Genomic DNA, 25,473 nt, shown 5'->3' with positions numbered 1-25,473 from the left:
ACTATTTTATGCATCTACCACCCTTTCTGTAAAAAAAAAAATAAAAAATATTTCAACACCTTCCAGAAATAGTCTGAGCTTGGAGGGGATGGGATGCCTAGTTTCTGAAGCAAGAGCAAAGAATGAGCACAATAAAGAAAAGGTTAATGGAAAAAACAGTAGCAATGATCTTCCTTAGCTTACCTGTGATCAATTTTTATGGGTATGATTGTTGGGCAAGGGAAGAAGCAAATTTGATAATGATAATCTAATGTTACTGGACATACACCATAACTATTACTGTAAAAATAAATGCTTACTTCATAAGCAGTAAATTTCTGCTTTAAGTCTGGATCAATTGCTTTATTATTCATGTGCCGTTGGATAATGCTCTCCATTCCTTGTTGTTCAAGCCAATCTGTGACATCATAGAATGAATCCTGATCTGGTAAAGCTGCCAGAGTCTAGAAAAATACACAAGTACCATCATGACTTTTGGTTTAACTTTCAGCTTTGTGATCCATGATCTTGCTACAGCAATTCCATTCCCCCCCCCCCCCCACCACCTTCATTCCAAATTCTAATGAAGGAAAGTAAGCTGTTTGTAGTAGTTGTTAAAAAGTTCGTATGCATTTCCATTTCATCTCATTTATTTGGCAAAGGGCAGGTAACAAAATGTCTATCTTTTGAAAGAAAATGCACTGAGACCATTTTTGTTCCATTCATTCTATCCCACAACTACCAGTGAAAAATATATTCTGAGAACTCTTACAGGAGAAATAAGACAAAGTTAATAGTCTGGTTGGGTACATCTCCAACTTTGTAATTTTGGAGCAATCCTAAATATATTAGGCTCTGGTGTAACCTATCACCATGGGCCCAATTTTTATTTTTTTAACTCTACCGATTCCTATGATAAAAGCATAACTTCAGCAGTGTCTCTTGGTTACCTTTGCTTCAAAATGCACTACTTGGCAAAGACCAAACTATAAGCAACAAGGAGTTGACAAAAGAACTCTGTGAAAAAGTTATGAAAATGAACATATTGGCATGGAATATGAAAATTTACCAAATCCTTGAATATCCTTCAGAGCATCTGGGTATTCTTCCCCTCCCCACTCCTAATAAAATATTACCTCTGCTGGCGAAGATACCAAGCCCTGTCAGACAAAGACATCGCCCACCTGGGTTGTACCTGCAGCAGCACTTAATTCACTCAAGCGCGCTTCAGTGACTAAAGCTGATTTGCAGTCTCAGTGAGACTAGAACTGAGCATGTGCAAGAGAGTCAGCATTAGCAGCCAAAGCACGTATTAAATGATGCTGAAGGCACGACTCAGGCGGGAGATATCTTTGGCAGGCAGGGTTTGTCATACCCACCAGCCATGAAAGCAGAGGAATTCTGAGTCAAAGGTGAAGGGGCCCAGGCTCTCAAGGTCCTCCCCCCCCAGCTACAAGGAAGGTAATTTGTGTGGAGTTGCAATATGTGTGTGTACTCTATAAAATATGCTCATATAAGCAAAGTGTACAAAAACACTTATGGCTGCCTTGGAGCAAGTGTAAATTTCTATGAGATCATTTGGGTACTACTGGGCTCTTTCAGAGAACCTATTTTATAAAAGGTATATGTATGCCTCCTACAACTGGGCTGCTAGAAAATTGGTTAGTAGTCTTTGTCATAATCGTATGGGGATAAACTTATAAACGTTTATATGTATACGCTGGAAGAAAAATGGAAGTGTTAGTTAAAAAGATATGAATAAGTCCCTATGTCTTTGTCATAGTGGAATTGTGGTATTTCTTTTTTGCACAAGGTTCACATTTCCCACAAAGATCATTACTCCTAAGATTACATACAATTTTATTTATATTTTGTGAAAAATCCCTAAATATGGCTCATAGGGACAGATTCTCAAAACTAAAATCTGCCTTTAACGTGCTTGCTAAACCAGTTCCAGATGGTTTAGTGTGCATGTATTTTAGTGGGCAGATTATCACAAGTTCACCAAGGTCTTTTCCGAGTTTTCTAGCAGTCTCCGATACTGCCATACAAATGTAGAACAATGAGATCATTAATATTAAAACGATCACTGAGCAATTCTCTATAATTGCCAAGTGATTCGTTATGCCACATTTGTGGCTAAAATTTGCTGACAGGTCTGAATTGTCATTGCCTTACTTTCTGATCAGTACCTGAGTTCTGATTTGCGCAGGTACTGACAGGAAAGAAAGGATTGACAGCCCATCGTTGGTGATAGCGATGGGTACATGCACACAATAAACATAAAAAACAAAAACAAAGAAAAAACCAACAACAAATCAAGACACCAAAGTCAAGCAACTCCCTCCCCCCCCCCCCCCCGGCAGCAGGAGATGCCCACACCCTCCCACCACCAAATAACCCCCCCAACACCCCCCCATGCCTCCGAAGATTCCCGCTCCTTCCTCCTTATCTTGCTTTCGATGGATAACCAGAGGAATGCCTACTCCATTTGGCCAGCAGGCCTGCCTCTTGAATAGCAGGCATTCCCCTCCCTGGTGTATCCTGGGATGCACTGGGGAGGGGCTTAAGGATCTGATTGGCTCCGGTTGTTTACGGCACCTCCTATGGGGGGGGGTGTCAGGTGGGGGGTTGCTTGACTTCTGTGGCTCGATTTGTTGTTGTTGGATTTTTTCTTCTTTTTTTGGCACTAATTCTGTGCATGTGCTCATCGCTATCACCAATGATGGGCCCATGCAAATTTAGTGACTCTTCGCTACTCTCCGCCAGCCTCATTTGCATGAGCATTTTTGGGAGAATGGCTTGCTTTTTAAAAATCGCTACAATAATGGCTGCAACAGTGGCCCATCAGTTTTTAATGCAAATTTTTGAGAATCTAGCCCTTAATCTTTTGCAGAACAGCTCCTATTTTACCATTTACCTTGTTGATAAGTGTCATTGCAAAAATAAGCAACTCCGAGTCAGCTCCATTCTTCTCCTCTAAGATTTCAATTAGAGTTGACCATGGCTTTGTATCTTTAAAGAAAACCAATAGTAATTATTTGCAGAACACTGGATGAATGCACATACTTTTAGTCAGGTTGGGGGGATTTTTATAGCACAGTGGTTCCCAAACCTGTCCTGGGGGACCCCCAGCCAGTTAGGTTTTCAAGATATCCCTAATGAATATGCATGAGAGAGATTTGCATATAATGGAAATGACAGGTATGCAAATCTCTCTCATGCATATTCATTCATTAGGGATATCTTGAAAACCTGACTGGCTGGGGGTCCCCCAGGACAGGTTTGGGAACCACTGTTATTGCAGGATACCCATGTGAGAAGTCTAAAAGGGTGCCTATTCTATAAAAGCAACAAAAAGGTGTCTATCGGCTCATTAACTAATCTGTGTATCTCAGGATTGTGCTCAGCTTGGAGCACCCAAATTTGGTTGATGCTGAACATAGACAAGTCAATTGCATGGCTGCCTCCCCCCTCCCCCAACCAGATTGTACTATCCTCAGCAGATGCCTAGTCCACCTAGTGGTTGAGCCAGATTTGAATATAAGATCTCCATCTGCTTACTACTGAGTGTTTTCAACATCTCACTTTCTTCAATGGGCAAAGTATCACTACTACACATATACTCTGTACTCCAGTGATTTAGAAAAAAAAATGCATTCTTTGGCAAAAGGCTTGCTAAATGGGTTGAAAAAGACATGCCAACTACACAAACTGTCTTTTGAAAATAGAATTAATGTGACAGATTTACCAAACTGTTCTAGAGCAAAACTTGTTCCAGGTTTACTACTGGAAATATTCCACTACCTCAAATGGACAAAGCGAGGAGATTTAATTGGGATAATCTTTGAACTGCTTAAAAAACTCTGATAAATCTGCCCTATATCATCAATTAACATAAGCAAAACCTATACCATACATACATATTAATGCAAGATTGCGAAAGAATGAGAACAGAAAGTGCTGAGTAATAGACAGCATGATAGCATATCATCAAGAACCAAAGAGTGCAATTAATATCATAAAAAATAGCAGAAAGGTATAGAAGTAGAATCCTCATAGGTGTCATTAAGATGATAATTTTGTAAAGTAATTTTCTTGCAAATATAGTATATGTGCCTAAAATAGCTCTAATATTATTATCCCCATACTTATATGTGAATTTGTTTTAGATGCATTCTGTAGTGGAATTTGGGCAGAAGCACTATTTACATGTACTGTTCCTTACATAATGCGAAAATCAACACCCAGTTCCTCACCTGTGATCTAACCACCAAATCTTGTGAAAGTCTAGAAGCCAAACTAGTGAGAATGTTGCCCAAATAACTTGCTGTGACAGATAAAGGGGTTTTCCCCTCCCCCATGCAAATATTATACCCTTAGGCAGCAGGAGACACTTAACAGAAAGATAATGGACTACATGTCCCAGAATACCCTGAACTTTGGGATTCAGTGCTGAGTCACAGGGGCGGGACTCACAGGAGATAGGTATTTTTACCCAGGCTGGGCTCACTCTAGAGAGGTCCCCAAGGGAGAAAGAGGAACTCTCAAGTTTTCCCTGGACATAGGCAGTGGCAGGCCTTTGGAAAGCAGACTGATGCCTGTAGCAGCTGGCTGAGGTAAGCCACAGCTATATTCTTTGGTTGGAGTGAGGCAAACAATAAAGCAAAGTGTTTTTTGTGTCTGTGAAAGGTGTCGTGTGCTAATTGCTCCTAGGAAACCAAGCTAGTCTACCACACTTGCCTTCCAGGTTTTAGTGCCTCTATTGGACAGTAACTGGCCTTTATCAATCTGTCAACACTGCCCTTCATTGGATTCTGGAGCCTTATAACCCGGCTGCCCAATGGTTTCAAGTATTAGAGTGTGCTTCCTTTCTTATCCCTTTGCTTTATCCTTGCCACAATGTCGCATCTCCCATGACTTCACCTCAAAGAAGTGACAGCACAGTTACTTACCATAACAGTTGTTATCCAGGGACAGCAGGCAGCTATTCTCACAAGTGAGTGATGTCATCCGACGGAACCTCGATGCGGACGCCTCACAAGCAGACTTGCTTGAAGAAACTCGAAATTTCGAGTCACCCGCACCGCGCATGCGCGAGTGCCTTCCTGCCCAGCGCAGGGCGCGTCTCCTCAGTTCAGATAGCTAGCAGCCAACCCAGGGAGGTGGGTGGGATGTGAGAATAGCTGCCTGCTGTCCCTGGATAACAACTGTTACGGTAAGTAACTGTGCTTTATCCCAGGACAAGCAGGCAGGTATTCTCACAAGTGGGTGACCTCCAAGCTAACCAAAGTGGGATGGTGGGAGAGTAGGCAACTTAGGAGAATAAGTTTTGCAATACTGTTTGGCCAAACTGTCCATCCCGTCTGAAGAAAGTATCCAGACAATAGTGAGAAGTGAAGGTATGAAATGAGGACCAAGTAGCAGCTCTACAAATTTCCTCAATAGATGTAGATCTGAGGAAAGCTACGGAAGCTGCCATTGCGCTGACCTTATGGGCTGTGACTTTACTGTGAAGGGGTAATCCAGCCTGGGCATAGCAGAAAGAGATACAAGCCGCCATCCAATTGGAGATGGTACGCTTAGAAATAGGATGGCCCAACTTGTTCGGATCAAAGGAGACAAAAAGTTGAGGAGCAGTTCTGTGTGGTTTGGTGTGTTCCAAATAGAAAGCCAAAGCACATTTGCAGTCCAGAGTATGAAGAGCTGATTCTCCAGGATGAGAATGAGGCTTTGGAAAAAACACTGGAAGAACAATAGATTGGTTGAGATGAAATTCAGAGACCACTTTAGGAAGGAATTTCGGATGAGTGCGAAGAACCACCTTGTCATGATGGAATACTGTAAAAGGTGGATCCGCAACTAACACTTGGAGCTCACTGACTCGTCTAGCGGAAGTGAGGTCAATGAGAAATACCACTTTCAGATGAGCTTTGTCCATTGGTTCAAATGGAGGTTTCATCAGCTGAGTAAGAACAATATTGAGGTCCCAAACCACAGGAGGCGGTTTGAGAGGAGGTTTGACATTGAAAAGTCCTTTCATGAATCTGGAAACCACAGGATGAGCAGAGATAGGTTTCCCTTCAATAGGCTGATGGAAAGCAGCAATTGCACTCAGATGGACTCGTATCGATGTAGACTTGAGGCCAGAATGAGAAAGGTGCAACAGATAGTCCAAAACTGAAGATAAGGAGGAATGTTGAGGTTCCTTATGATGAGAAAAACACCAAGTAGAAAATCTAGTCCATTTTTGGTGATAGCATTGTCGTGAAGCTTCCAAAACATCTCTCACAGATTGAGAAAACTGGAGAGGAGTTACGTTGAGAGGAACCAAGCTGTCAGGTGTAGAGACTGCAGGTTGGGATGAAGCAGAGATCCCTGATGCTGTGTAAGCAGAGAGGGAAAAACTGGTAGAAGGTTTGGCTCCCTGCTGCTGAGTTGAAGGAGAAGGGAGTATCAGGGTTGTCTGGGCCACCGAGGAGTAACTAGAATCATGGTGGAATGGTCAGTCTTCAGCTTGACCAGCATCTTTTGAATGAGAGGGAATGAAGGAAACGCATATAGAAAGAGATTCGTCCAGTCCAGAAGAAAAGCATCTGCCTCGAGGCGAAGAGGAGTGTAGATCCTGGAGCAGAACTGAGGCAGTTTGTAGTTGTGGGGGGATGCAAAGAGGTCTATCTGAGGCGTTCCCCACTGAGAGAAGATGGAATGAAGGGGCGTGGAATGGAGAGTCCATTCGTGAGGCTGTAGAAGACGACTCAAGTTGTCCGCTAAGGCATTGTTCGCCCCCTGAATGTAGACAGCTTTGAGGAAGGTGTTGTGGCGAATTGCCCAATCCCAAACTTTCAGAGCTTCCTAACAGAGGGAGGCAGATCCCGTGCCGCCTTGTTTGACATAATACATTGAGACCTGATTGTCCGTTCGAATGAGGACTACACGGTCGTGAAGTAGATGCTGAAAAGCATTAAGGGCATTGAAAATCACCCTGAGTTCCAGTAGATTGATGTGACACTGACGATCTGTACTGGTCCAATAGCCTTGAGTACGGAGAACATCTAAATGAGCCCCCCAAGCGTAAGTTGAAGAATTGGTTGTGAGAACCTTCTGATGGGGGGCATGTGAAAAAGTAAGCCTCTGGATAGATTGGAAGAGAGCATCCACCAGCGAAGAGACAGTGTCAGAGCAGGAGTGACCTGGATGTGTCGAGTCAGAGGGTCGGAAACCTGCATCCATTGAGATACTAGGGTCCACTGAGGAATTCTGAGGTGAAGTCTGGCAAAAGGAGTCACGTGTACTGTGGAAGCCATGTGACCCAAAATACCCATCATGTGTCTCGCCGAAATGGAAGGGCGAGAGGACACTGCATGAGAAAGCTGGAGAAGAGCTTCCAGACGTTATTGAGGGAGGAATGCTCTGAGTTGGATCGTGTCCAGAACGGCCCCGATGAATTGAAGAGTCTGAGACAGCTGTAGATAGGATTTGGGAAAGTTGATTTTGAATCCCAGACTTTGCAGGAACCAGATAGTCCGTTGGATCGCTACGACGACTACTTAAGACTTGGAGTCTTTGATGAGCCAGTTGTCGAGGTACTGACGGGAGGCCGGATGGATGGGAATGTGTGTGTAGGCCTCCTTGAGATCCAAAGAGCATAACCAGTCATTCTGCTCGAGGAGGGGATAAAGAAATGCCAGGGTCAACATGCAAAATTTTTCTCCGACTAGGAATTTGTTGAGCACCCTGAGATCCAAAATAGGTCGCAGATCGCCCGTCTTCTTCGGAACAAGGAAGTACCGGGAGTAAAAACCCTTGTTCTGCTGAGCCAGAGGAACTGGCTCAATAGCTTGAAGCTGAAGGAGAAGCTTGAGCTTCCTGAATAAGAAGGGCGGTCTGGGAGGGATTGGAAGGATATTCTCTTGGAGGATGTTCCAGAGGAACTTGATGGAATTGAAGAGAGTATCCCTCTCTGATGATGGAAAGGACCCAGAGGTCGGTAGTAACCGTCGTCCATCGGTGGTAAAAATGATGGAGACGACCTCCGATAGGTGGAAATGGCAGAACGACTGAGGCTATGCTCCATTCTAGACAGTCAAAAAGGCTGAGGAGCCTTAGGTACAACAGGTGGCTGAGGCTTTTGTTGCTTCTGGGAATGCTGCCTCTTGACAGGCTGACGAGTAGAAGGAGCCTGCTTTGGAGGGAAACGCCGCTGATAAATTTAAGGAGGGCGTGAAGGACGAGGAGGAGCTGGCTTCGGCTTCGGCCCGAGGATGGAAACGAAAGACTTTTCATGGTCCGAGAGCTTCTTGGTGGCTGCCTCTATAGACTCGTCAAAGAGGTCATTGCCTGCACAAGGAACATTCGCCAGCCGGTCCTGCAGGTTAGGATCCATGTCGATAGTACGGAGTCAAGCCAGATGTCGCATGGCCACAGAGCAAGCAGTAGCTCGAGCAGAGAGCTCAAAAGCATCATAAGATGACTGGAGAAGCTGCAGTTGGAGTTATAACAAGGATGCAAGGACTTCTTGAAATTCAAAGTGCATACGAGAGTCCAGGTAAGGCATGAACTTTGGAAGAATGGACAGAAAGAACTAAAAATAGGTGATGAAATGAAAATTATAATTGAGGACTCTGGAGGTCATCATTGAATTTTGGTAGATGCGACGACCAAATCTGTCCATCGTTTTACCTTCCCTTCCCAGAGGAACAGTGGCATACACCTGAGTATTGTCAAACCCCTTATGATGAACTGTCCTGTATCTAGAATCCAATTTGCCTGGAACAGCTGGGATGGAATAAGGAGTTTCCAGACAGCGGACAAAGGTCTGATCCAAAAGCTTATGAAGAGGAAGCTTGAGAGATTCAGCCGGAGGTTGAGGGAGATGCATGGTCTCAAGATATTCCTTGGAGAACTTCGAGCCAGTATCAAGTTGAATATCCAAGTCAACCACCATCTGACGCAGAAAAGAGGAAAAAGACAGCTGATCTGCTAGAGCCTGGCCTCGAGAAGGACTTGAGGACGTTGAGGCAGTTTGGTCCACCGAAGAAGGAGATCTGGATGGAGAAAAGGAACCCACCAGGTCTTCGAGCTCCGGAAGCGGAAGGGTCGATGAAGTCGGTGGAGAAAATTGAAGAAAAGGCTGCTTCTGATGAGGCGAGGCATGCCTGGATGAATGCTTCGAAGAATGCCTCGATCTGTGATGAGAGGTGTGTCTCGAAGCAGGCCTCGATGATCGAGGAGAACATGTCCCAGTTGAAGCCCCCAGAGAATGGATAGGACTGGAGGCTGTGGAACGAAGCAGTGGAGGCTGAGAGGAGGAACCTCGATGCACTCGCAAAGACTCTGCTCCTTGCTTCGAGTATGAGGGTTCCAACGGAGGCATTGGCAAAGAATCTGCTCCTTGCTGTTCATGCCTAGATGCCAGACCAGACACTCGCAGAGACTCTGCTCCCTGTAAAGAGTGTGCATAAGGCTGAGACATAGGAGGCGGCTCGACCTCGCGGGAGACCTCGGTATGCCCAGGCTGGATTTGTGAGAAAAGCTTCGGCCCCATGGTAGTAAAGAGCTGAATGAATTGCTTCTCTAACAATGTCTGGAATGAAGCTGGCAAGGATGGATCCGCATCTCCAACTGGACCACCTGCACGGGCCTTGTGTTCCCTCAAGGCAGTGTGAGAGTGCTTGGACTTAGAAGCTTTAGGCACTTTAAAACCACCGAGGGTATGGGCTGCTGCCCTATCTGACCTGAAGAGACAGAGGGAGGCGTCGCAGCAGGCGGCGAAGACAGAGCCAGGACAAACGAGGCAGGTTTGATGAGGCTCGGAGTAGAAGCTGTGGAAGCCGGAAGAGCTTCGGATGAGGTCGAGGGCGAAGCACCCTTCGAGGTTGAAAGCTCCATTGAAGACTCCATGCTGAAGAGCTGCTCCCACAGGATGCAACGACGCTTAAGTATTGAGCAAGGCCGGCACGATTTCGGGAGATGTTGAGGCCCAAGACACCGAAGACAGCGTCGATGAGGGTCCGTGAGGAAAATCGCGCGCTGGTACTTGGAACACTTTTTAAAACCGGTTACAGGCTGGGACATAGGCCGAAAAAGCGCCGCCGCAAGATCGAAGCCGCGGGGCTGTGGCCACGAGGCCTGCCCGGTCGAACGAACGGAAGAAAATTTTTTTTTTTTAAGAAAAGAATAAAACGGCGATTCTGTAGAAAAAGAACATAAAACCACGGACTGAAGAAGGCACAAGTGAAAACACTTCACGCAGAGAGTCGAAGACGGACTTCTCGGCTCCACAGAAAAGTAAGAACTGAGGAGATGCGCCCTGCGCTGGGCAGGAAGGCACTCGCGCATGCACGGTGCGGGCGACTCGAAACTTTGAGTTTCTTCAAGCAAGTCTGCTTGTTAGGCGTCCGCATCGAGGCTCCGTCGGATGACATCACCCACTTGTGAGAATACCTGCCTGCTTGTCCTGGGATAAAGATTGTTTCCAATATGCAAACCACCAACCTTGTTTCTATTACTGTCTTAGAACAGGTTAGCTTTCATCTCACATCATTGTCATTGTGGAATATGTGCTTATTACATACTTTTCAAAATTCTCTTACTGGTTTCATCTCTTTTACCTCCACTGGAAATCTACCACATCCATCTTCCATTACCATTCAGCAAAGAAATCGGTAGAGTTATCTTATAATATGGTCTCACTGAACTTATCACTTTCTCTATTACAGATTTAAATCATAAAATAACATGTGGGAAACATAGGAAAAGTTGATATGGTCCAGTCTTAATATTCCTTCTTTACAAATATTTGGATGGAATAACTGTTATTGATTGAGACATTTTAAGAAGTTAATTCAAGGTGTGTGGTTATAACATTGGGGATAAGAGGGGATGGGATTTGATATACCACCTTTCTGTGGTTACAATCAAAGCAGTTTACATATTATATACAAGTACATATTTTTTTTGTACCTAGGGCAATTGAGGACTAAGTGACCGATGGGGACAGGGGGTAATTTGTCTCTTACATTTTGACAAGCAATGCTGATAAAGTTACAGTTGTAGTGATAAGAGTATATATGTTTCAGATTCTGTAGCTAAGACACAGAAATGTTGCTGTCTCTATATTAGGGAAACTCATATGCATTTCTATTGTGGCTCACGTATTTCTAATGTGAAAACGCTGTGATTTTATGACATGCCATAAAGTCATTTGTCTAAGTATTCAGGCTGCTCTAAGAAGTCAGAAACAAAAGCTTACACAGTTTAATTTACAGGAAATCGTGTGATATTCCTTATTTGGAAAATTTTTCCTGTCTGTGTACATGATACTAACAATGCCCATGTACTACTGATAAGAACTTTGTGGAATCAATAAAAAGAACCACTGCACTGGGAGGGTCAGAGACTTCCAATTTAGTAAACAGTAAGTCCTGCGCTGTATCTGGATTCCCTCTGATGGCTCGTGTCATGTCTGACTGATTTATAACTCTGTGTCTGTTATTGCTTTCTCCCTTCACTCATATGGACAGAGAGCCTGGTAAGATTGCATTTTATTTAGCTTGGTGGGTGAATTCCACCCCTGGGACTTCACCGAGTCCCGACACTGGTAAGTTTTCTAGGGAAATAAGATTGCTATATCTGATGGTAGGTGGACAATACTTTTGAGATGGATGGAAAAGGGGAGGGAGATAGCTTATGTTGTAATTTTATGGAGGGAATGGTTTTACACTTCTCTAGCAATCCACTCCATCTTCTGATCCAAGTTTCCCAAGTTTATTCACTATTTGATATACCTCTTCTTGTGGAAAATAATTTGTTGCATAATGACCACTATATGCTAACCCCAAGGATTACAATTGTTAATCCACAATACACAGGATCAAGAATAAGAACTAATAAAGGAATAATACTGCACCACTTGAAAGAGTCTCAGCAAGAATTCCTACAGCCAGCTATACAGAGCAGAACTTACCTTTTTTTTTTAAATCGACAGTGTTTACTGCTTTGATAAGAAGCTGAGCATTGGACTCCATATATTCTACAAATACAATCAGCAGTTTCAGTGCAGTTTTTACCACCAAACGGTACTGAAAGAGAGTGAGTAGAGTGTCAATATTAAAATCTTATAGTCAAGCTAGATTGATAAAATGATTTACCCTTAGCACATACTGTCTCTGTTTGAAAATCCTGTGAGGGTGAAAGGGGGGACAGGATCAACTATTGAATGGCATTGTATGAGGGATGTGGGAAACGTTTGGCAGAAGATCTATATTCTGGTCAAGCAAGAGGGAGGGATAACTCCCCCTTCTTCTGTATCCTCTATGTCAGGGGTGCCCACACTTTTTGGGCTTGCGAGCTAAAATGACCAAGTCAAAATGATCTACCAACAATAAACTAAACTAAACTAAACCTTGGGTTTATATACCGCACCATCTCCACGGATGCAGAGCTCGGCATGGTTTACAGGAAGTAGGATGAGAGAGGAACTACAGTGGAGAGATTAAGAGTTAGGTGTAAAAGGGTGGGGGAAGGGGGAGAGGCCTAAGAGGGGGGAAGTGTTACAGTTTTGAGAATAGCCAGGTTTTTAGGTGTTTACGGAAAAGTTGGAGGGAGCTTGAGGTTCGGAGCGGGAAAGTGAGGTTATTCCAGATCTCAGTGATTCTAAAGGGGAGGGATGACCCAAGTTTGCCTGCATGGGAAATACCTTTTGTGGAAGGGAAGGATAGTTTAAGAGTTTGGGAGGATCTGGAGGAGGTAGGGGTTGGGGAGTTCCAGGATAGAGGGATAACAGCAGGAAGGATGCCATGTAGGATCTTGTAGGCTAGGCACGCACATTTGAAGTGGATCCTGGGGATTACTGGGAGCCAATGGAGCTTAGACAGGAGTGGCGAGACGTGATCAAATTTGCTTTTCGCGAAATAAGCTTAGCCGCGGCGTTCTGAATCCGCTGAAGTCTGTGGAGGCTTTTCTTGGTTAGGCTGAGGTAGATAGAATTGCAATAGTCCAATCTGGAGAGGATGATGGATTGTACTAGGACTGCGAAGTGTTTTTGGTGAAAATAGGGTCTGACTTTCCTTAGCATGTGAAGGCTGAAGAAGCATTTTTTTACCAAGGATTGGAGATGGTCGTTGAAGGAGAGAGAAGAGTCTAAGGTGACACCCAGAACTTTCTTGAGAACTCGAGCTGTAATGAGGAGCCGGAGGACAATGGGATGGAGGAGGGTAAATGCAGTGTTCTCCCCAGGGCTTTTTAGCTGGGCGGTCCGCCCAGCTAATTTAGATTACCGCCCAGCTGTCATCTATCAGGAATCCTGCTGTTGCCGCCGCTCAACATAAAAAAAATTCCCCCCAAAAACCATCTCTCACCGGCTTGGAGATGCGAACTCATGCTTCGGGGCTCTAAGGTGTGCGTGCCGGCTTCCCTCCGAAACCGGAAGTTACTCCGGGGGGGGGGGGGGAGGGGGAAGAGAAGGGAAGCCAGCACGCACACTTTAGAGCCCCGAAGCATGAGTTCGCTACGGGCTAAGGCAGGAGACAGGCAGAAAACTGGTTAACGACGGATGGAAACTTACAACTTGCTTTGGACCTTTCTCGCTGCCGGGTCCTGCCTACTTTCTGTTTCCGCGAAGGCAGGACCCGGCAACGAGGAAGGCCCAAAGCAAGTTGTAAGTTTCCATCCGTCGCTGACCTATGCCTAATGAAGCAAAAATAGTCACGGCGCAAGGGAAGCCTCCCCTTATCTCGCTTGGAAACTTCACCGCAGTGCAGGATGCCTATGGTGCAGGACAGGACACTGAACAAATAAGACCTTGCACTCTCTACCACACTGTCCTTCGCAACCTTGCTGGTTATCGCAGGATATACAATGGCTACCCGACGCAGATCTTCTACCGTAACGGGGTCCCTTTCTTCGTTGGCAGGAAATTGGTGATCAATGGTAAGCATGTGCCCACTTTTGACACCCTCCTGTCAGAGTTGACTGCCAGGCCACACCTACGTAGTAGCGAACAAGGAATCTCCGGGAGCTCGAGTAGGTGACGTCATTGTGCGAGGGGGGTTGCCGGTAGTAGAAGTCAGGTGGACTGGTCTGGCCTTGTACGTTATAGGGGTGTGAGTGACATATGACTGATTACTAGGTTTGAAAAGGCCAAAATTAATTTGTGAATATGTTTTGATATTATTTTATATTTAGTAATTTGTTACTGGAAAAAATGTGCAGGTACAGTAGTACTGTGGTATTTTTTCCCCCTAGGATTTGAAGTTACTGTAAAGTTATTTAAAGTTTGTTTAGCTCTTGTTAGAATAATAATTGTGAATCATTTCTAACCAAAATTTGTATGTCTACTCAGTAAACAGGGATGTTCAAGATGCTGAGTGCACAAAAAAAAAAAAAGAGGGAGAGAAAACTTAATAAATGGTGAACTTGTGTCATATGAATATAAAGAAGTGAAAAAGCTAATATAAGGGGCCTGTATGCAAAAACTTAAATAGCTATGTGTAGAAAAAAGCTCGGTTTGCATCTTGGAGATAAGGTTTTTTAAAATTGAAAATGCAAAATTATGCCAAAATTTCTGGGATGTGGTCATTCGTCCTCCTTCCTCCCAGCAGGTCTACCATCTCTTCTCCCACACTAGGTCCAGTCAGTGGAATGCTTTTTTGTTTGGGGGGCCCAAAAGCACTGCCCAGGCTCCACCCAGCCGCCATACTAATAATAGTACTAGTTGTAAATGCCATTTCTTCCATTCATTTTTCACATACGCACAATATAATCTTATTAATAATACATAATGGTAACCACAAAATTAAACTACACAAACCACACTCTTTTACCCCTCCCTACCTTGCATAGCATTTCTTACTCTCTCCTCCACCCCCATGTGCAAAGTCCACCATCTCTCTCTCATTCCTTCCCTTGCTGCAAAGGGAGTGAGGAAAGAAAGATAAAGGGATCCAGGGTATATCGCTCCAACTCCTTCTACTGCCACATCCAACATTTCTCCCTCTCTCATCCCCCCAGACTATGTGCAGCATCTTTTGCCCCTGCCCACCAGCCCCATGTCCAACATTTCTCCTTCTATTACCCCTCTCCAGAACCATGCGACATCTCTTCCTCAATTCCCTCCACCACCAGGTCCAACATTCTTCCCTCTTGCATCTGTCCCACTGTTCCCTCTCCAACACTACATCCAACATTTCTCCCTCTCATCTCTCTCTACCTTACTCCTCTCCCACCAACATGTCCAACAATTCTCTTCCTATGCCCAACATTCTCCTCTTTCTTCCTTTCCCCATGTATACTATTTCTTTCCCTCACACCCATGCTCAACAATTTTCCCTTTCTATTCCCTCCTCCACCTCAGCATCTCTTTCCTTCTATCCTTCCATCCTATGTTCCAAGTTCATACCCCTTCCCTCCCTTCCTTCTGTATCCCAAGTTTGTGCCCCCTCCCTCCTTCCTTACTGACATTTTCTCTGCGTACAGTGTGCTTTGTGTTTTTTAAAATTTTATTATTGGTTGATCATTTTGATTTGGTCATTTTAAAAGTAGCTCGCAAGCCAAAAAAGTGTGGGCACCCCTGCTGTAAAGCCATTTCTTGTATGACTGGATGAACTATATTTATCTTTTTTTTGTTAGTTGTTTAAATTCATGCAGAAATAAATGGCTAGATTGAACCTAATGACTTCATTAACGTCTTTCCCTTTTTAAACCTCTATACCATTTGAAAGAGGGCAAATATCTAATTATTCCCTTCTAGAATTGGATACTTCTTAAATTTAGTAAGAATATTCTGGCACAAGTGTCAAACCTTAAAAAAGGAAGTCATATTGAGCATTGGAAAATAATAATAAACTAATAAAAAATAGTACACATTTAGGGCTCCTTTTACTAAGTTGTGATAGTGGTTTTAGCGTGCGCAGAATTACCATGTGCACTAGATGCTAATGCCAGCATTGAGCTGGCTTTAGTTTTCCCGCTTAGCGCGGGGGTTTGCATGCGCTAAAAATGTTAGCACACCTTAGTAAAAGAGGGGAATGGGTCCAGGATGCAGTTGCATGATTTTAACTTGAGGCAGAGTTTAAGGGTCTGAGAATCAGATATGAGCTCGAAGGCAATCCAGGATCTGTCGGCAGGGATGGGGTTGAGAGCAGCTAGGGTGGGGTTGGGTTCGGGGGGCACCAGAGAGTTGTAGGAGACTGCGGGCGGGAAGGAGCGCCTTAAGGTAGAGATCTTATCATTGAAGAATTTTGCTAGGACCTCGGCTGAAGGAGATGAGGGGAGAAGGGTGGAGTCATTTTTAGTGGTTAGGGAGCGCCAAAGGGGACAATAAAATTAAAAAAAAACATAAAGCACATTGTATGCAGAGAAAATTTAATCATTATTTATATTCTGGTTTTTTTTCAAAGAGATCAAGGCAGATGACTTTATGCAATGTCACCTCAGTAACAACTATACAAAATTAGACAAATATACCCCCCTCCCTTTTTACTAAACCGCGATAGCGATTTTTAGTGGAGGGAGAGGCGCTGAATGCCCCGCACTGCTCTCGTTGCTCATAGGCTCCCTGCACTAAAAACCGCTATTGCGGTTTAGTAAAAGGGGACCATAGTGCAAAATATAGACAGCAGATATAAATTCTCAAAATAGACACATTTTGATCACTAAATTGTTGTCTGGGTATTTCATGAGTCTCTGGTTGCACTTTATTCTTCTGACTGTGCATCCAATATTTCTTCCCTTCTTTCAGCCTGCTGTATGCTTCCAGACCTCATTCCCTCCGCCAACTTTTCTTTCTCTCTCCTGCCCCTCCCCTTTCTTTCTTTCAGTCTGTCTTTCTCTCTGCTTGCCCCCCTTCTTTCTGTCTCCCTGTTCCCCCTTCTTTCTGTCTCCCTGTTCCCCCTTCTTTCTGTCTCCCTGCCTGCTCCCAAGCCACTGCCGCCACCATCGGGGAACAGGCCTCCAAACCACCACCTCCCCTCCTCCCCCTAGGAGCCACAAACACTACCTGTTGCAAACTGCTGCACGGGACAGGAGTTTTCTACAGGTATTTCCAAGGACGGACCCTTCCAGGGACATCAATGAAGCTGAAGCTGGATCGGTGTTATCAATGTCTCCAAGTGTGCAAACAGGCGTTCGATCGGCTTTCTCTCCCCCCCCTTGAATCCGTTCTTCCTCCCGCTTCCACCCTCCGCACCGCCATCTCCGAAGGCGCTCGCGACCGACTCCCCCGAAGCTCGCGCTCTCTGCTGCTTCATGCCCCCCAGTCCCCACAACTTGGCACAACTTCCTATTTCCGGTGGGGCGGCCCGTGGCAGAGGGTAAAGCTCCAGGAATGGCCTGGGAATCCCTGAGAGAAGGGGGGAGGGGAGGGAGACTGACTGACTGACTTTTCGGCACCGTTCCATGCAGATAGTGAGAGGTGCTTCTGGATGCACGGGGACCGCCAGGATGCTTCGGGTCTGTCTGGCTCTTGGAAAGCAAGTAGAACACGAAGGCAACGTGATCGACTCGCGTTGCCTTCGTGATCTTCCAGTCGATCGCGATCGACCTTTTGAGCACCCCTGCTCTATGTTATCTTCTCCATACCCCCTCCCCCTAATACTTTCCCCCTTCCTCCTTGAGCCTGTTTAGATATGTGCGACGCATAAATGGAAGATTAGATATGATTGCTTAGCAGAGTTTATATGGGAACAGTGGGATAGCCAGTGAAAGAGGGAGATCTGGAGGAGGACTCTATCCGGTATTATTTTGATTAGCTGGTTGGGAGGACTGTCTTTGAAAGGGCTTAGAGTTAAGTCTTGATTTTGATTTTTAGCACTAGACAGCTAACTAAGTGTCCAAGGCTGAGTGGACTATGTCTAGTTGACAATTCACATTGATTTTCAGCTAAGATCTAGCTGGCTAGTTTCAGAATTCAACTTATTGTGAAATATGATACTGAAGAATTTAGATCCATGGCTGCTGTTAGTAATAAGTTAAGATCTGGGGAATATATATAGAAGAAAAAAAAGAATGGAGCAGAGAGAACAAAAGATGGAGAGAGAATGAAAGGAGAATACTGAGAACAATCTGAAATCTTTCTTTAGTCAAAGCCTCCACGTCATGCCCAGCACTCCCACTCTTGTTTGTCTCATCAGTGAAACATCTCCAGCACTCACACACCTCAAGCAAACTAAAGTCCTAACCGGTCTTCAACCTGCTAGTATCAAAGAGGAGCTCTATAAACCTAAGGAGGAATTGGAGGCAGTGAGAAACCTGAGGCAAATCAGAAAATTCATTTCTAATCCTGCAAAGAGGAAACTGTGGGAGGAGATTCCCCCCAACAAACACTGCTGCAGCTTCCAATTTGGGATTCTGGGGCTGAGGAAAGGCACTTTGGGAGCCAAGGGAGGTTGTTGCCATAATCCTGCTCTGGGCCAGTGAATTCTCTCTCCCTCTGCTTTACTGAATCCCAGCACTGGGAAGTCTCCTGAAACAAGTAGGACTCTCCTCTGGGACTGAATTAGATACAGCCCTGGCAGTGGCAGGGCGGCACAGCGCTTTTCAAAGAAGTTAAACTTAGACATGCGGTGGTGGGAGGGAGGAGGGGAGAGAAATATATGCTGGCAGGGGTGCAGCAGAGTGCCAACCAGCAGACATGCTGGTCGGTAGCTAGGTGTAGAAAAACGGTAGAGAGGAGCATATGGGACTGGGAGAAGGGAAAGATATTGGACTCAGATGAGGGAAAGAAAGAGGGAGAGAATGATGTAAGATGTGTGAGCAATAGGGAGAGATGGATTTGGGGATGGCAGAGGGGGTAGTAGGAGGACAGGGAGAGGTGGCAGAGGGGGGCACAAGAGGGATAATAAAAGATGGATTTGGAGAAGGACAGAGGGAGTAAAAGAGGGAGAGATGGACATGAGGGAAGGTGGGGAAGGGAGAAATGGATGTGGAAGGGGCAAAATGGGGAGAGGGAGTGAGAGAAGGACAACTCAGGGAAAGCAGAGAAGGAAGAGAAGACATGGCTAGGGAAAGGTGGAGGGGATATGGGCTGGGGGCCGGGAGAGGTGAGAGATGTCATACTTGGGAGCACACTAGGACCTCTGGCCATACTCTGCTGCTGCTGCCTGTGGCTTTGTGAACAAAGAAGTGTAGCTAGAAAGAAGGAGGAGATCTACTTGGATGTTTTAGAGCCAGCCAGAACACAGGTACACACTCTTGGAAGGGGGCATGAACTTGGGACATAGGATGGGGGAAAGAGGTTGGGGAGGGAATAGAATGGGAGAATTGTTAAGCATGGGTGTGAGTGAGAGGGAAAGAGATGGTATACATGGGGAAAGGAAGAAAGAGGAGAATTATTGGACATGTTGATGGGAGAGGAGTGAGGTAGAAAGAGATAAGGAGAAATGTTGGAGGTAGTGGCGGAAAGGAAACAGTGGAACAGATGGAAATAGATGCAAGAGGGAGGAATGTTGGATATGGTGGTGGAGGGAATGGAGAAAGAGATGTGGCATGGAGCTGGAGAGTTGTGATAGAAGCAGAAATGTTGGACATGGGGCTGGTGGGCAGGGGCGAAAGATGCTGCACACAGTCCGGGAGAATAAGAGAGGGAGAAATATGGATGTGGCAGTAGAGGGGGTGGGAGACAGATACCCTGGATCCCTCCTCTCTCTTTCCCCACTCCCTTTGCAGCAAGGGAGGGAATGAGAGAGAGAAAGATGGTGGACAGTGAGACAGAGGAAGATGTTGCACATGGGGATGGAGGAGAGGGGAAGAAATGCTGTGCAGTGGTAGGGAGGGGAAAAAGAGTGTACTTTGTGTAGTTTAATTTTGTGGTTACCATTGTGTATTATTAATAAGATTATATTGTGTGTATATGAAAAATGAATGGAAGAAATGTTTACAATTAGTACTATTATTATGGGGGGGGGGAAGTCTGGGGAGGAGCTTGGGCAGGTCTAGGGCGGGGCCTAGGGTGGAGCTTATAATAGCAACCAGTTTAGGAGTCAAACTCCTAAAGCAATTCTTTACAATTTTAAACATATTGGAAATACCAAGGGGGTAGATGTAATTGCCCCCTCAATCACTCTTATAAATCTCTGGCCAAAAACAAGCAGTTTCCCAACATTAATACATGCCTTGGAAGATGGAAACATTGATGGGGAAATTTATAAAAAAATTGTGTATTCCTGTACAAAATTACAAATACATTTATATTTTTTGGACTTCCAAACCATGCCCAGTATACATCCTCTTAAAATCTATGCTCCACATGGCATCTACAAAAAAATAATGATGTAGTTTTTATCTCAAATATACCCAGAACTCCAATCAATATCAAAATGCTATAAACACTCCAGGTGTATCCAATTTAAACTTGACTTAGATTTGAATTCTATACCCATATATTTTCAGACCTCAGTACCAACCCTCCACCGCTCTCATAATTTTATATAGCGGGAAGAATTACGTGTGTTATCGTCACTGGTCTGAATACCTTAATGTATTTAACTTCAATTTTAATTTGTTTTCTTTTTAAAATCCACATTTCTAAGTGGTATTCCAGTATTATTTTAAAGCCACTTATCTTTTTAAATCAACTTAGCCCGGGAGGAGCAGACCTGATGACAGACTGACTTCTTGGGTCACCAGGCCGCCCAGTGGTACAAAGTGTTAAGTGGATTTACTAAAAAGAAATTAAAAACTGGTTTAAGAGATATTTGGAGTATTGAGATTAAGCATGAAATTACTGCATCTCAATGGCCATGAATTTGGTCTTGGAGGATGAAATGTACGGTGTCAGCATCTATGAGACAAACTTGGTTTTTTCTGTTGCATAGAGTGTTGTGGACCCCTGTTAGGTTGCAAAAATTAGATAGTTCTTTGTCTAATAGATGTTGGCATTGTCATTTGGAAGCAGGAACTTTAGATCATTTATTGTTTCATTGCCCATTTATTATGAATTTTTGGAAATCAATTTGGGACCAAATTAATAATTTATTAGATAACCCAGTGGCATTATCCTATGATACTGTGATATTTGGTATGGAAATGAGAGCAAAAAGTCAGATTTTTACAAACAACAATAAATTATTACTTATAATGACTGGTGTTGCCATTCAACAAATCACATATAATTGGAAGGATTGGAGGAGATTAAATTATAACTTTTGGTGGAACTCTTTATGCTATATCTAAAAAATGGAAAGGTTTATTGCACTACAACGGGGATATTTTAAGAAATTTCAGGATGTGTGGAAACCATTAACAAAATATTGTAAAGATTAATTGAAATTATTTCCCTTATATTTATCAATTTAAGGTGTAGGGAGGGGGGAATTTTATTATTATATGTTTTATATGATAATGGAGTATATGGGTGGGAGGGATGGGAAAGGGGAAGGGATAAAAATTTATGAAATGTACCAATGATTGTTCGTAAGTGATGTATTTATTGTTAATGTGAATTAATATTTTTAATACTTAATGTAATTATGAAAATGAATAAAGAATATTAAAAAAACCAAAAACAAATGCTGTTTCAAGGAGCTCCTAAAATCAATGTGAGTCAGATGACTGAAGCGACAGCAGGGGCCCCTTAAAACAGCATTTGTTGCAAAACATGTTGGGTCTGCTCCTCCCGGGCTAAGTTGATTTAAAAAGATAAGTGGCTTTTAAATAATACTGGAATACCACTTAGAAATGTGGATTAAAAGGAATCCAGGGAAAAGGAAAGAAGGTACCAAGTCTTGAAACAAAGCTGAACAAACAGAAAAAGAGGCACTGGAGATGCCAAATCCAACCTATAGTCACAATATCTTTTACTGACAATTTGTACTAAAGTTCAGTGATAAATCCTTAAAATGTTAAAACAAACAATGTCCCAACTAGGATCCAAGTTATGGTGACTCCATCACTTTCCTCAGGGGACAATAGTAAGCTCTAGTCTTCACTCCTCATCACTCCACAGGGCTCCAAGGAGCTTGTTGGAAGGTCTCTCGTTGGAAACATGAATCCAAAAGGAACTACACGTAATTCCTTTTGGATTCATGTTTCCGATGAGAGACCTTCCAACAAGCCCCGTCAAGTGATGAGGAGTGAAGACTAGAGCTTATTATTTTCCCCTGAGGAAGGCGACAGAGTCACTTGGATCCTAGTCGGGACTTTGTTTGTTTTAACATTTTAAGGATTCATCATTGAACTTTAGTACAAATTGTCAGTAAAAGATATTGTGACTACAGGTTGAATCTGACATCTCCAGTGCCTCTTTTTCTGTTTGAATTTAAAAAAAGAAAACACAGTTAAAATTGAAATTAAATATACAGTGGTACCTTGAATTACGAGCATAATCCATTCCAGGAGCATGCTCGTAATCCAAAATGCTTGTTTATCAAAGCGAGTTTCCCCATAGGAAATAATGGAAACTCGTTTTGATGCGTTCCCACCCCCCCACCGAGGCCAGCAGCGCTGTTCCCCCGCCCCACGAGAACCCCCTGAAGGCCCCGCAACCTGACACCCTCCCCCCCGTGTAGCACCGGCATGTCGGCCTCCTCAAATAATGTAACTGTAACTTTCCCCTTCCTTCCTTCTCAATCATGTTTGTCTAAATTTGTCTTGTCAATTGTCTAAATTAGTAAAATTGTATGTATTACCACAATCTGCTGGTTTTTAAATTGTACATCGCTTAGAAATTCGTAATAAGCGATACATCAAATGTAAATAAACTTGAACTTGAAACTTGAAACTCTTCTGTGCTGGCCTTGAGCATGTGCGCATGCTCAAGGCCGTGCAAGTTCATGTTCTCTCCGATCACGGCGGGGGGTGCCCGATGGCGGCGGGAGGGTGCCCGATGGGGGGGGGGGGGTTCTGGATTGCGGGGGGAGGGTGCCGGTTCGCCGGGGGGGGGGGGCGCTCGCAAATCGAGGTGTGCTCAGTTTCCAAGCCGCTGATTTTGCAAATGTTTTGCTCGTTTTGCAAAACACTCGCAAACCGGTGCACTCATAAACCGAGGTACCACTGTATTAAGGTATACAGACCAGTGATGATAATACACGTAATTCTTCCTGCTATATAAAATTATAAGAGCGGTGGAGTGCTGGTACTGAGGTCTGAAAATATATGAGTACAGAATTCAAATCTAAGTCAAGTTTAAATTGGATACACCTGGAGTGTTTATAGCATTGCCACATGGCATCTACACATACGTAAATTGCAGCATTATAAAATTGGCATTTACATGTGCATATGTTGTGCAACCATTCTAACGATCTTCTTAGTGATGTGACCCATCCTATGAATTCATAACAGAAATCACTCTTTGGAAATGAAAAACCATTATTTCTGATTAATTTCATCAGTTAAACAATTATTAAATATTAACACTGAAAAGGCTTACTGGACTTGCAGAGAGTATATATAGCCACTCAACAGTTTCATTGTGGTTGATAACACCAATCATTCCATCTACAAACAGCATAATCTGGCTCAAAGCTGAAAATATAAAAGAAAATTATGATTAAAATTCTGAACAAATACTTATGCTTGAAAAATTGCATAAACATTATAGTGATTGTGGCTTTTCTGAATGGATATTCAATGTAACATGATAGCCAAAGACTTCCAATAGATGAGCCTGATGAGCATAGGCAGCGGAGCACTGTTTAGTTTTTTGTTGGGTTTTTTGGGGGGGAAAATAAAAGTTTTTAAGAAGCGCCATCCCTGCCTTCCTCTCGTTATTTCCTATCCCTCTATCCTTCCTTTTTATTTTTATTTACATATTGTAATTAAAACTTCCCTATCCCCCAGTACCTTTCGTCACTAATAAGTCTTAATTTGTCATAGTTCTAGTTTTACCCTCATCTTATTTTATTTCAATTAAATCTTAAATTTTATTAGATTTTTCTAATTTTTAATATTGTAAACCGTCCAGATACATGTGATGGTCGGTATATCAAGCCATAAATAAACTTGAAACTTAAACTTGAGCTTCGCCTAGCCCCAGTGAAATCCTACAACGTGGCCTCTCCCCAGCTCCCAACTGCCCCACCCACCTCCTCCCTGAGCTTTACTTTTAAATCTTCAGGCAGCCACCCCGCAGCAAGCAGGCCTGCTTCTGGAAATAGAATGAAGGGTTCCGGGTCAGGCCTGCTCAATGACGCTATGCAGCAGCTGCTGGGTAACAGATGGAAGAGCGGGAGCCAAGTAGAGACTGCCAATCTTTGGGGAGGCCATGGCCCCTGTGGCCTCCCCCATTCCAACAATTATGCTGCTGAGTACATAGAGGGGTATTTTAGATAGGGCTTCTAAGTCTGAGGTTAGACGTTATGGGCAAGACATCCACAAACCCCATTAAATGACGTATAGTAAGTGATGTAAGTCAAATTGATTGGACTAGACCTCCATTAGAAATCCAAAGGCCATTCCACTTCTTTATTCAGCCCCATTGGGGCACTGCATTCCACAGAAAAATAAATCTTTGTTCACAGTAGAGAATGACATGGGGACAAATTTTCTCCATCCCCGTGGGAGCTCATTTTCCCATCCCGTACCCGCGAGTTTTTTTCCTGTCTCTGCCCCATTCCTGGAAGCTCTATCCTCATCTGCACAAGCTTCAAATACTTTAAAATCATAAGTGGTTGAGGCTTGTGCGGTTAAGGCATTGCTTACAGGAATGGGGTACAGACAGGAACAACAACAAAACTCGTGGGGACAGGACAGAGAAATTGAGTTCCTGCGGGGATGTAGAAAAATTGTCCCCATGTCATTCTCTAGTTCACAGTTCACTAGTTGTCAAGTCACATTTCCTCCCTGTATGGTATGAAGCTGTTTTAATACCCCAAATTTTAGATACACCACTCGATGGCATTGTTTATACCAGTGTTCTACAAGAGGTTCCTCCTCCTTTCTAGTTCTTATGCAACTCAAATGTTCCACTATTCTGATTTTAACCACTTGGCAAATTTGTCCGATGTATAATTTATTACATGGGCAAATAATGGCATATAATACTTAAGCTGTGTTACAATCTATATGCCCCAGCAATTTATATTGTTGACCCGTATGTGGTACATACACATGTGTAAGCTTTAAAGCATGCTGACAATATATACATTGATTACAAGGAGAATGGCCCCGTTCCTATCCTATCTGTAACCCAAAAGATTTAGATTTTTTGACTAATTCCCCCAAATTTCTACCACGTTTATAGGCAAACCTGGGTAACTCTGAAAACACTGGATGATATCTTAATATATCCCAGTATTTCTGAATCACACCCCATAACTGCATTTCTTCAGAGAAATACGAGGGAACACACACCAGCGCTCTCTATCTCTCACACTGTGCACCACATGTTAGCTACTCTCAATGCACATTAGTAGCATGTTTATACGCATTTCTCAAACACTTATCAGGGTACTCCCTAATTCTAAATCTTTCCATCATCTTAGAAGCCTGAACTCTAAATTCTTGGTTAGTGGAACACAATCTTTTCAATCTTAACAACTAACATAAGAACATAAG

General features: G+C 43.7%; 1 protein-coding gene across 4 annotated transcripts in view; it reads right to left on the bottom strand.

The window, feature by feature from the left end:
• The window catches only part of FHOD1 (formin homology 2 domain containing 1), a 471,898-nt gene that overhangs the window by 113,782 nt on the left and 332,643 nt on the right, over positions 1-25,473 (bottom strand). For 2 of the 4 annotated variants that reach the window (XM_033940727.1, XM_033940726.1), the window contains exons 6-9: positions 23,348-23,442; positions 11,948-12,062; positions 2,900-2,994; positions 300-443 (exon numbers count right to left, since the gene is read on the bottom strand). In XM_033940727.1, coding sequence (XP_033796618.1) covers positions 300-443; positions 2,900-2,994; positions 11,948-12,062; positions 23,348-23,442 — 449 coding nt within the window. Of the gene's footprint in view, positions 1-299; positions 444-2,899; positions 2,999-11,947; positions 12,063-13,340; positions 13,387-13,865; positions 13,929-23,347; positions 23,443-25,473 lie in introns of those variants that run through there. The other 2 variants (XM_033940728.1, XM_033940729.1) reach the window with 2 other exon arrangements.

Source organism: Geotrypetes seraphini, chromosome 4, assembly GCF_902459505.1.
Source record: "Geotrypetes seraphini chromosome 4, aGeoSer1.1, whole genome shotgun sequence".
Lineage (NCBI taxonomy): Eukaryota > Metazoa > Chordata > Amphibia > Gymnophiona > Dermophiidae > Geotrypetes > Geotrypetes seraphini.
Note: the sequence above shows the minus strand (reverse complement) of the source record. Positions and strands in the feature narration are given on the sequence as shown.